At 41.8% G+C, this 11,784-nt stretch overlaps 1 protein-coding gene across 1 annotated transcript in view; it reads right to left on the bottom strand.

Moving 5' to 3' along the window:
* LOC116842118 overlaps positions 1-9,284 on the bottom strand; it is a 9,849-nt gene extending 565 nt beyond the window's left edge. Inside the window, exons 1-7 of the mRNA XM_032810864.1 lie at positions 7,969-9,284; positions 6,989-7,873; positions 5,733-6,755; positions 2,742-2,893; positions 1,299-2,066; positions 581-842; positions 166-486 (exon numbers count right to left, since the gene is read on the bottom strand). Of these exons, the coding sequence (XP_032666755.1) occupies positions 166-486; positions 581-842; positions 1,299-2,066; positions 2,742-2,893; positions 5,733-6,755; positions 6,989-7,873; positions 7,969-8,235 (3,678 nt within the window). The 5' untranslated portion in view covers positions 8,236-9,284. The remainder of the gene's footprint in view (positions 1-165; positions 487-580; positions 843-1,298; positions 2,067-2,741; positions 2,894-5,732; positions 6,756-6,988; positions 7,874-7,968) is intronic.
* Positions 9,285-11,784: the final 2,500 nt, after the last annotated feature.

Raw genomic sequence — 11,784 nt, 5'->3', positions numbered from 1 at the left:
AGGGGGGGGGGGGGGGGGGGGTTTCTCCCATATATTAATTTTTCCAAAATTCGTGCACATTAGTACGTAATTCTTTCCAAAATTGGGACACTAGTACATTAGATATCATTAAAATTAGTTTTTTTTTCAACTGAGAAATCCGCAAGAAAGTAGAGGACGGATTACTAAGCAAACATCTCGTGGCAGCCAGTAGATTACTCTCTCGTCCCACTGATTCGCGTAATCTTCGGGCAGTAATAGCTGGTCTAATGGCGGATCGTATTCATGCTCGTCATTTATCATCGATACATCTTCCAAGATTAGATGTTCAGGTGTCACCTCCACTGGTAAAAGACTCGCGGGATCTATATCATCATTTCCATTCAGCTGTTGTATCATCACTCGACGTTGTGGAAGTAACTCTTGTTCTCGGTATCGCCTTTGCTTAAGTATAGCTGCGCCCTTTGCTGCTCTGTTCATGAGATTGTTTATAATATCTTGCGCTACCTGGAATACCGATATTATCATAAACGCAATATAGGTAGACCCGAAATTGTACAAATTTGCAAACATTTTAGCACGAGTTTCTTTAGCTGTTTACCTCGATGGCTTCCTTTCGCAGACGTGTCAGGTGCAGGTGTCTGGCACGGCGTTTCATCAACTCTTGGACGTACTTCTCGCCTTCCGCTGTATCGGTACAAACTCTGTTACCTGTAGCAAGAGTGAACGCTTTTCCGAGGCCTTCGCGGGGATCCTCGTCCTTGCAGAACGCCAACAGTATAGCGGTGTAATTGACCGTATTTCGATCGACTGAGAACATGTGACCCAGAAGCTCCTTCGCCAATATCAATCTCAAAGTATCGCTATTAGAATGATCAGTGGAAAATCGAATTAGAACTTATTGGAGATTGTCATGTAAATAAACCACTTCTAAGGAATATTTGATGCGTTAAAAAATTAGTCCAAGCAGAAAATGAATTTACTTTAAACTAAATTAGAATTCTTGATAAATACTAGATTGCTGCAAAAGGTTAGTCATTTTTCTATCAAATTCTCGTAGGAAGTTTAAAAGAAAAATAAGTTCTCATTAAATATAAAAAAAAATCGAGTTAGTGTTATTTATTTTACTCGTAAAAATTATCAACCTTTCGAAATTAGATCATTTATATTTTGTTTGACGACAAACGTTTTGCACCAACTTAATATTAACTATTCATTTATCTTTTGACTTAAAGTTGAAAGGATTTCCTGTTGAATAATTCTTCATTCGTGCTTTCATTTCGCGTTCCCGAATTGATAATTATGAGTTTTTCGTGTACCTATAATTATCCTTGCTCGTCTCTATCAAGTCGTTCTTCAAACCCAAATCTACAGCAGCACTCACACCTAATCGCGCCGCCTCGCCTAATATCGTATCCATTATATCCTTAGACTCATAACTCTCATCATCCTTATCGAGGAACGTCTCATCATCCCCGTAGACGTACTCGTGGAAGACGTTTGCTGATGTTTCGACGCTCTCGAGGAACCACAGCGACGTCAACCGGTACCGGTCGCGAGAGATCACTTCCCGTAACTCGGGATCCTGCTGTCTAAAGGCCGCTTGCGCTCTCAGGATGTCCTGATGCGACGGCACAGGTAGATCTATCGCGTACACGATGAACTCTCGCCACTCGATGTATTCGCAGGGGCCAAATAATCGTTCAACCAGGGTCTCGATGTCGGGAGCTCGCAATTGTCGCCAGGCGCACGGTACGGCGGCCGGATAACAGTCCTCTTCGCCGCAGGACACCAGATCCTGCAGGATGTAAACCAAGGCGCGCTCATTGATGATTCCGTATGGCGCGACTCGCCGGAAGATGTCCAGCAGTCGCGCGAGTTGAACCACTCGGAATCGCAAAGGCGAAGGAGTCTCTTCTACGGGGACGATGAGTTGTTCGGAGTCGTCGGGGTACATCAGAATGTTCGGTCTCACGACGAGTCGATCACCGTCGAGCAACATCTCCTGCTGTATTGGCTTGGCCTCTTCGATGGCAAAGCAGAAGACGTCCGCCATGTCGTTAACACTCTGGAGCTCGCGTTTGTATCTATATAATTTTTTTTCTCTTTTTTAGTATTACACTGAGAGAAAAAAATGCATGATCTGATTAAAATTATACTTATTTTCCTATCAATAGCTTATCAATATCTTTTAGTTGTTCTGACATGAAAATAGTAACATATATATAAGATTATTATCACTGATATTATGATAGAATTTTATGAGAGAGAAAATGGAATTCTCACAATAATTTATAGTAGTTATTTCTCTATATTATTATATTGAATTTTAATTTTATTTTTATATTGAATTTTAATTTTAATATTGAATTTTATATTATTATATTGAATTTTAATTACAAACATCAAACATTTTTTTCGGTGTACTGCATAGCTTGTAACTGTTCAAGTTGAACAATTGCAAGTTCTGGTTAACCAGAAATTTTGTTTGGTTAATTAGAATTTTGTTCACTTGAACAGACTTCAAACGAAATCCTGGTTTGTTCATATTTCACTAGACATCAATCCAAATGTCTGGTAAAATATTTTTTCGTCTATTATTTTATGTTATCTAACAGCGAATACCTTTTGCTATAGGCGAAATTCAGGTAGTTAATAAGTTTTGCTTTGGTAGCAACGACATTAGCTGTCCCTATTTCAATGACACATCTTAGTTATGTTTTAGCTTCTGCGGCTGATTTCTTTTTACGTGCGGTATCAACCTTTCGGCGATGTAATCGTGTAAACGATGAAAGGTCCGTCTCATCGTGTCCAGGAGAAAAGCCACGTCCGAGCGAGCAGCCGCGTCCAACACGTCCAAGCACCGTCGAATACGATCGATTTCGAACAGAACGGCGTATCTCCATTCTTCGACCAAATCGCGGCTTCTCCTCGCCGACTTGGTCAACGTTGTGTTGGTTGAAACGATATCTTTGTTTTTCGACTGAGCTTTCCGAGTCGCGGCCATTTCTTCCTTCCTCAACGTCTCCGTGATCGTCGACGACGTGGAGTCGACTGCACTTCTCACTTGTCGAATAGTATCCCTGATGATGTCGTACGCAGTGTTCCGTTCGGGGTCGAAGGTCTTCGACACGTCGATCAGCAGACTCTCGATGTCGGTTTTGAAATGCTCGATATTTTCCGTACGAGTGAGAGCTTTGACCGAGTCATCCTTCGATGCCGTTATCTTTCCCTTGTTGTCGATCGTCTCCGCGTTTGATACTTCTCGAAGACTGTGCTCCAGTTGCACGCGATCGAGGAGGATCTTGGAGAAACGCGATTCTTGCAGAGCTTTCTGCGACATTGACGTGTAGTAGTCTTGGAGAAGCTGTACGGTATCTATGAATTTGTCGATCTCAGTCTGCAAAATTTCGATGTACACATTGACAAGGGTTGCAGTCTCTAGTGGAATCCATTGGTTACGCAGGATGCGTCTTCTCTCTTCCTCGGCTTCGAGCCGTCGCGCGTCGCAGAGCTCCCACAGTTCCGCCCGGAAGTCGACGACCTGCACGCGAGTTCTTTATAAATTTTTTTCAAAACGTTCCATGTGTGTTATTATTATTATTTATCATATTTATTTTGATATATTATATCATTTATTTATTTATTTGCTTATTTAGTAACGAGAAATGTCTCTTTATGAAAAACAAAAGAGAAATATAATTTGTAAAAAAAGAAATGAAAATAATAAAATATAATAAATGTTATATTATATCATATATTATTATGTTAATATTTTATGCCAAATTTACATCGCTATATTTAATTGTAAGTTATGCTATTTTCTACAATTGCAAAATTTCCACACTAACACGACAATGTAACTCGCATTTCATGTCCACATCCTCCCTGAGATCCTCGTCAATCTCATTAAAAGCGTGATGAAAATCTTGCAGCAAATTCTGTCGGTTGTCGGGCCGATCGATGAATTTCATTAAGTTCCGTAGGATCGAATCTTTGTAGGGAATAACAGCCGACGTGAGAATCCTCTTCAAGGAGAGAATCTCCTTCAGATTCTCCACGTAGCCTTCTTCCACGTTCTCCAAGAGCGTGGCCAAGGTTTCTAATAAAACAGGAGACTGTGGAAGATCTATCCACTGCCAGCCATTTTCTCCAGGTCTGGCGGGAGGTTTCGCGAGCTGAGTTTCCTCTTCCGTTGGTAAATCGCGACTTACAGTTTCGCTATCATTCTTATCTTCTTGTAATAGTTTCTTCCACTTCGATTTCAGTATCCAACGTTTAATGGTAGCCGCCTTGGGATCAACGGAAAGTTTCTGTGTTCGCGGAAGTTCTTCAAGAAGATCCAGGGACGATTTGCTCTCGGCCAATCGATCGTCTGTGATAAATTGGGCTAGCTGTTTCATGGCTGAAAGGTCGAGGATGTTATAGTAAAATCCATACGCGATATTTCGGTCAGCATAATATTCGTCTATCGAAGTCGCATCATCGGGCAAGGGTATACAAGATTTATCATGACTGCTTAGAATCTTCGGCTTCGGTATCGCCTTGACATACAACGTCACGAACGTCGTCGAGAAATCGGGACGATCCTTTTCTCTAGAAATTGGATCCGGCAATAATTTGGATTGCCTGTTAGAGTCGTATACTCGTTAGGTCCATAAAGAAGGGTCTATCCTATATAATATGAAATATAAATAATACAAAGTGTAGAGAGGATAAGTATATTATATACATAATATAAAGTATAAAGAATGTGAGTGGTGTTCGATACGAAATAATCGGGCGCACCCGCATATCGCAAATGTGTCGACTTCGTCAGCCTCAAAGAATATTCTGGGTGACGGAGGATCGATGTCCTCGACGTTGACGTTCGCGAGATCGAGAGCCTTACAACGATTGCGTGTCACTTGGTATCCAGTTAACGCTTCTTCCAACATTGCCATCTGCTCATATGTGTTGGGATAATTTATTAATGCCCAACCTTCGACGTTCCCGATTCCCTTGAGGTATTCGATCAATATCTTCGTGTTCAGCTCGTTAGAGATCGGCTGACCCAACGTGAGAAATTCGTAAGTCCATTTGCCTAAACATCATATATTGAGATCACCGTTGGTTTTCGTTTATTATTATTGGCGATAAATAAAATTCGCAACTCTTGCTCTTCCGATGTCTAACGATGTCTAACCATCCATTACGCGTTAAACAAACAGATTTTTATTCAAGTTGCGCATTTAACATTAAACATGCTCTTTGATAGAGAAATATTATCCTCAATGAATCTGATGAAATACGATTGCACAATGAACACTCGTTTTTCCTAGTAAAATTCATACGATTGAACACTCACTCTCTTTCTAGTAAAATTAATTTAATTGAAATATGTTTGACATCGATTTTTTAATATGTTGCAGAATGCACATTAATTAATTAAAAGCAAATTAATTAATTTCCTTACAAATAAATCGACAAATTTTTCTTTTTTTCTTTTTGTAGATTTTATTAATCGTCTCTATAGATGTTATTACTCTTTTTATTCATATTCTTTTTTACATAAAGGGATAAAATTTTCTTCTCGTATACTTAAATAAAATATATAAATAAATTTTCTTTATCTGATGAAGTATGATCAATTTGGAATAATCTCACACACTTAATCTTTTTCATGAAATAGAACTCAAAATCAGACGATCACTTCTAACGTTAAATGCACAGTTAGAGTATAGACACTTCAGAGAATATCATAAAAATATACCAATATACGCGGCGTCACTTAAAGTCGGATGCAGATCATCGTAGGGAATCTGTCTCGATGTTTGCGTTTGTTTCTCCTCGGTCGCATTCTGCCGCTGCTTCGCCGCTGCATTCTTTGCCATTGGCCGTCCAGGCAACTTCGCACGACGGCCTTTTGGATCATTCGTCTTACCGACCTCAGCCTGCAATCTCCCGACGTCTCTCGCCGTCGTCGAGACGATGTCGAGATCAATGTACTCCACATCCGCCATTTCCTGCTTGTACCTCTCCAGACAATGATTGATGGCGTCCTCCATCCTCAGCAAGTGCACGTCATACCTCTTCAGCGACTCTCGCAGTTTGTCGAGCAACGCTGCACTCGTTATACCCAAGACAACGGCCGCGACTTTAACTCTTGGTGCCGAACGAGCCATGATTTCGGTGGGTTGGTTGTACAACATCCTCAGTAAACGATGAACCACGTAACCCAGTACGACGCGACCCAGTCTGAAAATCTCTTCATCTTCTTCCACCTGTCCTTCTTCTCTTGTCGGTACGAATTCATCCCAGGGCGCAGCAAAGTCTCGATAATTCTCGAAATCCGCATCGGCTAAGACTCTTTGACGATCCAATTCCAACTGAAGAAATTCCAACTTCTGCTTGTCTTCGACTTGTCTTCCTTTTCTACTCCCCGTGTGCTGAGCATCTTTCGTTTTCTCTTCGTTCCTCATATCTTCTCCGTTCTTTATCCTAAACTTGTGATTCGTCGTTGCTTCATCCTCCGTTTTCTTTCGGATGTTCACATCTTCTTGTTCCTTCTCTTCCTCTTCTTCTTCCGCGTCTTCGATCTTAAAGATGTCCGAGTATTGTGCAAACTCGAAGATTGGCTGATTCCTCAGGAACAACGTCCTGCAGTCACTCCAGACAGAGCGCGGCGTGCGATCGTCATTGGTCTGGCTGTATTCGACGATCTTCACTGCGATATCCGCGAGATCCCTCGTAATCTCTGCACAGAGTCCGCGGTGCATTTCTCGGAATCTATGTATCTGTTTTTATGACATTTTATACTGTATAAATTATGCATTATTGTTACAATTATGCATTTGCTAGCTTGCTTGCCTTCTTTACTTTCTTTGATGTCTGTAGGCAAACTTATGCGTCAACATTTGTCTTGGGTATTTGAAACTAATTTTTGAAACTAATTTTTATTGCAAGCTTTAAGGAATCACCGAGATTCCAGGATCATCATAAACTCTAATTCTAATCATCTGTAACTAACCTTCTCCTCGCAAATCTTCCGACGTAACTCCCGCATTCTACAATGCTCCATCTCCACATCTCGTGCTTCCGCCGTTGTTGCTTCCAGTTCACGACGTTCTTGCTGTCGTTGCTCGTTTTCTCGAATTCTCAGCAGCATCATGTCGACGATCCTGCGATTCTCCACGATCCTGTTTCTCAAGTCGCGCACTTCGCACAGCTTTCTTATGATCTGCTTCTCATATCGCGACTGATCCAACACTCGACGGCCGAGAGTTTCATCAAACGATTTGTCTTGTCGCCTCAGCAGCTTCTCCCAGGCGTCTGCCATCATCGTCGTCTGCGTCTTCAGCTTCGAGTCCTGGAATTTGCGCGTTCGCTCGCCGCGTTTTCTTAAAAAATCAACGTACTCCGCCGCGATCGCGGGGTCCTCGACGGGGCTGACGTCGAGGAACTTCTTCTGAGGACAACACTCAACCAGTTTCTTCTTTTTTTTCTTTGCTACGCGAGCTGGATGCTTGCAAGCGAATTCGTCTAGTTTTCTACTTTCTTCTTTCGTCTTATCTACTACGTCGCTCGGGATAAAGTGCTCGACTGGCTCGACTATGGGATACTTTATTTCAGCTTCGAATCGTCGCCGTTCATTTTTACAGGCCTGAACAATATTCCAGAATTTATTTCGATGCCATAAGATGGTGTCGGCGGACTCGATTAGCGGCTTCGAGAGAGGATGCTCGTGTGGCTGATAGGGAGGTGGTTCTTCGGACACTTTGGTGACGTTAAACCTGCCGGATGCAGGGACCAATTTCTCTCGTTCTTTTTGCAGGGCGATGAAATGCAGTCGGTTTTTACCTTCCAGGCTGAGGTAGACCTTGTAGAAGAGCTGAAGAGCCGCCGCGCCTTTACCCTGAAGTGTTGTTCAACGTCATGAAAGCCGTTATCGTCGCGACTTGGTGATATTTTCATAAAAATTGTGATTGTTTTCAGCGATAGGAAGTTTACTTTAGAGATCTCCTCGATGCACTCGTCGCTCAATGTGACGTTAATGAGCTTCAGCCAGATACGCAGAGTCTTCAAGTTCACCCTGGACAGCGCCGGGTCGTGCGTGTGCAAGATCGTGCTCAGTTGATTGTTACTGATTATGTCGTAGTTGTGGAGAATTCGCGCGAGCAATGTACCATCTCTGGTGTAGCGACCGAACATCTCCGGGCTGAGATCCATGATAACGCCCAGTCGTGCTCGCAGCCATGCTTTTAGTAAGTCTGCCATGGATGAGTTTAAGGAAATGCCAAAGCGGATGATGAGCTCCAAAAGTGTCGATAACGTAGAAGCGATCGTCAAAACGTCATGTCAGACAAGCCACTAACACGATCACGCTACTCTTTTCGTATTTTTTGTACATATAGATTTTACGTAAATGTGCACTGCTTTGTTTCGCCATTTTTAGTGAAACATCCAACCACACATATATAGCAATATATTTTTGCAATATACTTCGTAATTTTTTTCATATATTCCTAAACTTTTAAATGTTCTTAAACTTCAGTTGTAAGGATACAGTAATGTTCTTCGAAATTTTCCTAAGCAAAATAGTAAGTACATACGCGAATACACATAGGCGCGCGTGCGCACATTAATTTACTTGAGAGAAGTCAGAAAGATACCACTAAATGTACAAAATACATCACCTACCTGTTTATTCTTATTATTATTCTTATATAAGTTCTTATTAGTAGACTCGCATATCACCTTTATTTAACGAGACGGCGTTCTGAGTTATTTATAATCGATTTTTGTTAAAACATGTTTGCATGATCCGAGAAATTATTCTTTAATTTCTAACATCACGAAATTTCATATTAAAACGCTTGTGAGTTTTACTTCTTAGTGTGTACACATACAAAATTTATTTAAATTTATTTTAAATAGCAGAGAGATAGATCAAAGATATGTTGCAATTGTATCTGTTAAAAGCATGAAACTTATATTATTATATATTCTTGTAATTCGTAAAATACAACGAATGACACGCAGCTTTTCTCATTAGCGATAAAAAATTCGTATCTGATTTCTATCGTCACAGAAGTAAAATTAATACTGTTACTGCGCGGATCTGTGAAATACATTCTCGTTGTTTATATAAAATGCCGTAAGAGGGTCGTGATAGGAAGGCAGTCGCAGAGAAAATAAGAAGCCCAGGTTTGATATTTTAAAACATCAATTTAAATAACCAATAATTCATTCACATACAACATGGTGTGTGTTGTGTATCTCCTTTAATATTAAAAATTAAAACTTATAAATCATGCATATAAAAAGTGTGTATTCTTGTTGTTGTTTGTTGCTGCTGTTGTTATTATTCTTACTGTTGCCTCATCTCTTTTTGTTGCTCTTTTTTTCTCTTATTTATTCTCTTATATTCCGCTGCATATACACGTTACAGGCCTATAGGTACAGACGGGTAAAGAAAATCATAGTTCATCAGCTTTTCTTTATTATCAATTTCAGACCAACAGCGTCGCTTGAGCATTGGTTCGGCTCGCCAAGAAATAATTATGGATCGCGACTTCTCTGTGAATCGTGGGATAGTCGAAACTCTCGTGGGACAAGTATGCGCGAGAGAATCGTTCTCTCATAATATCGTGTCTCGTCCTCTCCGGGACGAGGAAGGACACACGGAAACATTCCGTGTCTTCCACTCCGCGAGAAGTGGACGAATCGAAAATCGAGGGAGATTCCCGTGGAATTGAACACGCGATCCTCCGAATCGGGGATCAGTTCTAACACCTTCGGGTCGCGTTCCGATACGTTTCACATATTATTGGCACCCTTTTTCAAGCAATTCGGTGTAATAGTTCCTCCACGACGAGATCGACTCGTCATTCTCTTCGCGCGATGCTTTTGTTATAATAATCTTAATTTTAGGAAAGGTGTATCACATTTTTTTCTCGTTTCCTTTCCCTATTGTTGTTTGCACGGGCAAACACGTAAAAACGGGAAGGTATCATAAAAGCGAATTAACGGCCTTCAAATTTAGCGATTTGACGCGCTCTTCGTTTCCCGTCGATTCCTCTCGATTCGCCCGTCTCTCGCGGAGTCTCTACTGGCGGGCTTCGCGCGTGTCAGTGTGTTAATGTGTTTTCGTGTGTACCGAGGATCCCTAGAAAAATCCAAAATAGAAACAAGAGGGCTACTGGTCGACGTGACACGACTCGACACATTGGTGTATTCGCAAAAGGCTAAGAGCTAACGACGCGCGACGTCGGTCCACGCCAATTCGCCCCGATTCACTCCCGTTCTCGCGTCCCCGATCGCCGCGCGTCCGCGACCTTCGTTCACGCGCGTGCAAGAGTCCTCGTACGAGCTGTACGACCAAGTTTCTCGCCGGAAGAGGGTGCGAAGAGAGGCACGCACCCAAGCCGAGAGCTCGTCTCGTACCGTGCAACGCTTCAACGGTGCCGATGGAAATGGAGAAGAAAGAAAACGCGCTACTCTCGCGTCTGACGCCGAGTTCCGAGACTGTAATAATAACTCGGCTCGGCTACGTAATAACTAAGTACAAATTAGACACGACGCGCCACGATTTCGTTTCTCTTCTTCTTTTATTCTTCTTTATTTTCGCTTATTGTTGCACGATAATCCGATCGATCGAAAACTCGCCTCTATTCGTGCCGTGTTCCTCGATACAATATAATACAATCAGAACGACATAACTAATAATATAATAATAATATTAATAATGTAATAATAATAGAGTAATAATAAAAATCACCATTGTCTCCATCATCGTCGTCGTCCCGTCTCGCGTCGCTATATAATGTATTTATAATATTTATACCGTAGTGTATGTATGTATGTATGTATGTATGTATGTATATATGTATGTATGTGTGTACGTGTCGCCATGTGTGGATCCATACAATTACATCGTATCGCCGCGAAGGTGTATATATAATTACAATTACAATCGTACTTATTATATTCACAACTTAATCGCCATCGTTCTTACTAAAAACAATGCGCAATTATTGTTTGCCCCCGTCCTATCGTCCGACATTCTCTCACGATCAATTATTATTCATTATTATTATTGTTGCTTAATTGTATGTACAGAAGAGGTATATATTCAATAATATTAATATATTAGTATTTATAATAATTTAAGTTTACGCTTCACGTGACTACTGTGTGTGTGTATGTGCATGGGTGTGCTTTTGTTTGTTGTTTAAATGTCATATGTGTGTGTGTGTGTGTGTATGTGTATAGGTACAGCGGTTTTTTTTTGTATTATTGTTGGCTGTAGAAAAGAAGAGACTCGCTTCGCCTCCGTCGTGCTTCCTTCTCTCTTCGTGTTCTTCGCTGCGAGGCCGAGTGTATCGTTCTCAAGGGCTTTACCACGAGTCACGGTCGGAAGGATAAAATATTCCGACGGACTCTCTCGCCGAGGTCCGCCGTGTCCTCGGCGAGTAAATCCCTCGACGGTACACAGGGTACGGTTTGAAGTGCGCACGCCTTCGGGAAAGATCGTCTCGCGAATGTACAAAAACGAGTTCGCGCCTGGCGACGCGCGCGGATCGCCGATGTCCCGATAGGAGATCGTCAGCGAGGAAACGGGGAGAATCTCCACCGTGGGATATCCCCGGGAAGTCGTCTCGAGCGTCTCGTCCCTCGACTTTCGCTCGAGGAATCGCCGACGTCGAAGTCTCGACGAGGACGAAGCCGGAGTCGGAAGAAAGAGAGAGAGAGAGAGAAAGAGACTCTGGGTGAGTTGACGCAGGTCGGAAGAGGTGCAAAGTACATTATTGCTCTGGCGATTGG

This window comes from Odontomachus brunneus, unplaced genomic scaffold (assembly GCF_010583005.1).
Source record: "Odontomachus brunneus isolate Ranch 3 - 2012 unplaced genomic scaffold, Obru_v1 Obru_scaffold_021, whole genome shotgun sequence".
Lineage (NCBI taxonomy): Eukaryota > Metazoa > Arthropoda > Insecta > Hymenoptera > Formicidae > Odontomachus > Odontomachus brunneus.
Note: the sequence above shows the minus strand (reverse complement) of the source record. Positions and strands in the feature narration are given on the sequence as shown.